This window comes from Aptenodytes forsteri, unplaced genomic scaffold, assembly GCF_000699145.1.
Source record: "Aptenodytes forsteri isolate BGI_AS27 unplaced genomic scaffold, ASM69914v1 Scaffold470, whole genome shotgun sequence".
Lineage (NCBI taxonomy): Eukaryota > Metazoa > Chordata > Aves > Sphenisciformes > Spheniscidae > Aptenodytes > Aptenodytes forsteri.
The window spans coordinates 3,756-5,505 of NW_008795696.1; the positions used below are offsets into that span (position 1 = coordinate 3,756).

Genomic DNA, 1,750 nt, shown 5'->3' on the forward strand with positions numbered 1-1,750 from the left:
CGAAGCCGCCGCGGCAGTACTTCATCGGCGTGCTGGACATCGCCGGCTTCGAGATCTTCGACGTGAGGCCCGAGGGGGCCGCGGGGTGGTTGCGTTGGTCCTCTTGGGGGTTGGGTTGATCCAGCTGGGGGTTGAGTCGATCTCCTTAAGCTTCACGTTGACCTTCGCTGGAAACTTGGCCTCTTTGGGCGTTGCGTTGACCCCGTTGGGTGTCGAGTTGACCTCGTTGATGCCATTGGGCGTTACGTTGACCCCGTTGGGTCTCACGTTGCCCCTATTGATCTCATTGGGCGTTCTGTTGACCCCGTTGGGTGTCAAGCTGACCCCGTTGATCCCACCGGGTGTTGTGTTGACCCTCTGGGATGTTCAGTTGATCCTGTTCATCCCATTGGATACTATGTTGACCCCGTTGATCCCATCGGGCATTACGTTGACCCCGTTGGGTGTCGGGTGGACCCTGTTGGGTGCTGGGTTGACCCCGTTGATCTCATCGGGCATTACGTTGACCCCATTGGGTGCCAGGCTGACCCCGTTGGGTGTCAGGTTGACTCCATTGATCCCACTGGGTGCCGGGTTGACCCTGTTGATCCCATTGGGTGCCGAGTTGACCCCGTTGGGTGTCAGGCTGAACCCGTTGGGTGCCGGGGTGACCCCGTTGATCCCATTGGGCGTCACGTTGACCCCGCCGGCCATCCCCTCTCTCCTTCCCCAGTTCAACAGCTTCGAGCAGCTCTGCATCAACTTCACCAACGAGAAGCTGCAGCAGTTCTTCAACCACCACATGTTCGTGCTGGAGCAGGAGGAGTACAAGAAGGAGGGGATCGAGTGGGAGTTCATCGACTTCGGCATGGACCTCCAGGCCTGCATCGACCTCATCGAGAAGGTACCACCTCCCCCAGGGCCTCCTGGGGGCTGAGGGGGCTCCCGGAGAAGGATCCTTCCGCCTGGAGATCGCTGGGGACCCCGAAGGCGGCCGGTCGGGTTGCGCTTGGCGTCCTCCATGGCCAACGAGGTCTTCTCCTCCCCAGCCCATGGGGATCATGTCCATCCTGGAGGAGGAGTGCATGTTCCCCAAGGCCACGGACATGACCTTCAAGGCCAAGCTCTTCGATAATCACCTGGGCAAGTCGGCCAACTTTGGGAAGCCGCGCAACGTCAAGGGGAAGCCGGAGGCCCACTTCTCGCTCATCCACTACGCCGGCACGGTGGACTACAACATCATCGGGTGGCTGGAGAAGAACAAGGACCCCCTCAACGAGACGGTGGTGGGGCTCTACCAGAAATCGGCCCTCAAGCTCTTGGCCAACCTCTTCTCCAACTACGCCGGGGCAGATGCCGGTGGGTGGGCGGAGGGTTGGGCGACGGAGGGAGGGGTGGATGGAGAAGGCAGTTGCCCACAAGGGTCGCCTCCTTTCCTGCCGCTCCCCACCCCTCTTTTCCCCACCCCAGGCGGCGATGGAGGGAAGGGGAAAGGAGCCAAGAAGAAAGGTTCCTCCTTCCAGACCGTCTCAGCTCTGCACCGGGTGAGGGACCTACGTAGGGGACCCGCCCTGGGGCAGAGGGAGGGCAACCCCCGCCCGGACGATGGCCCCGCCGCCCCCCGGCTCCTCCCCTGCTGGCCCATTGGTCAGCCTCTTCTCTCCTTCCTCCTCGCCAGGAGAACCTCAACAAGCTGATGACCAACCTCCCCCTCTAACACCAGGCGTGATGGACAACCCAACCGCATACGGGGACTTCCGCCAGCGCAGCG

At 62.0% G+C, this 1,750-nt stretch overlaps 1 protein-coding gene across 1 annotated transcript in view; it reads left to right on the top strand.

Annotated features, from left to right (window-relative positions):
• The window catches only part of LOC103902121 (myosin-6-like), a 5,530-nt gene that overhangs the window by 1,520 nt on the left and 2,260 nt on the right, over window positions 1–1,750 (top strand). Inside the window, exons 5-8 of the mRNA XM_019473079.1 lie at window positions 713–883; window positions 1,029–1,338; window positions 1,462–1,523; window positions 1,658–1,690. Coding sequence (XP_019328624.1) covers window positions 713–883; window positions 1,029–1,338; window positions 1,462–1,523; window positions 1,658–1,690 — 576 coding nt within the window. The remainder of the gene's footprint in view (window positions 1–712; window positions 884–1,028; window positions 1,339–1,461; window positions 1,524–1,657; window positions 1,691–1,750) is intronic.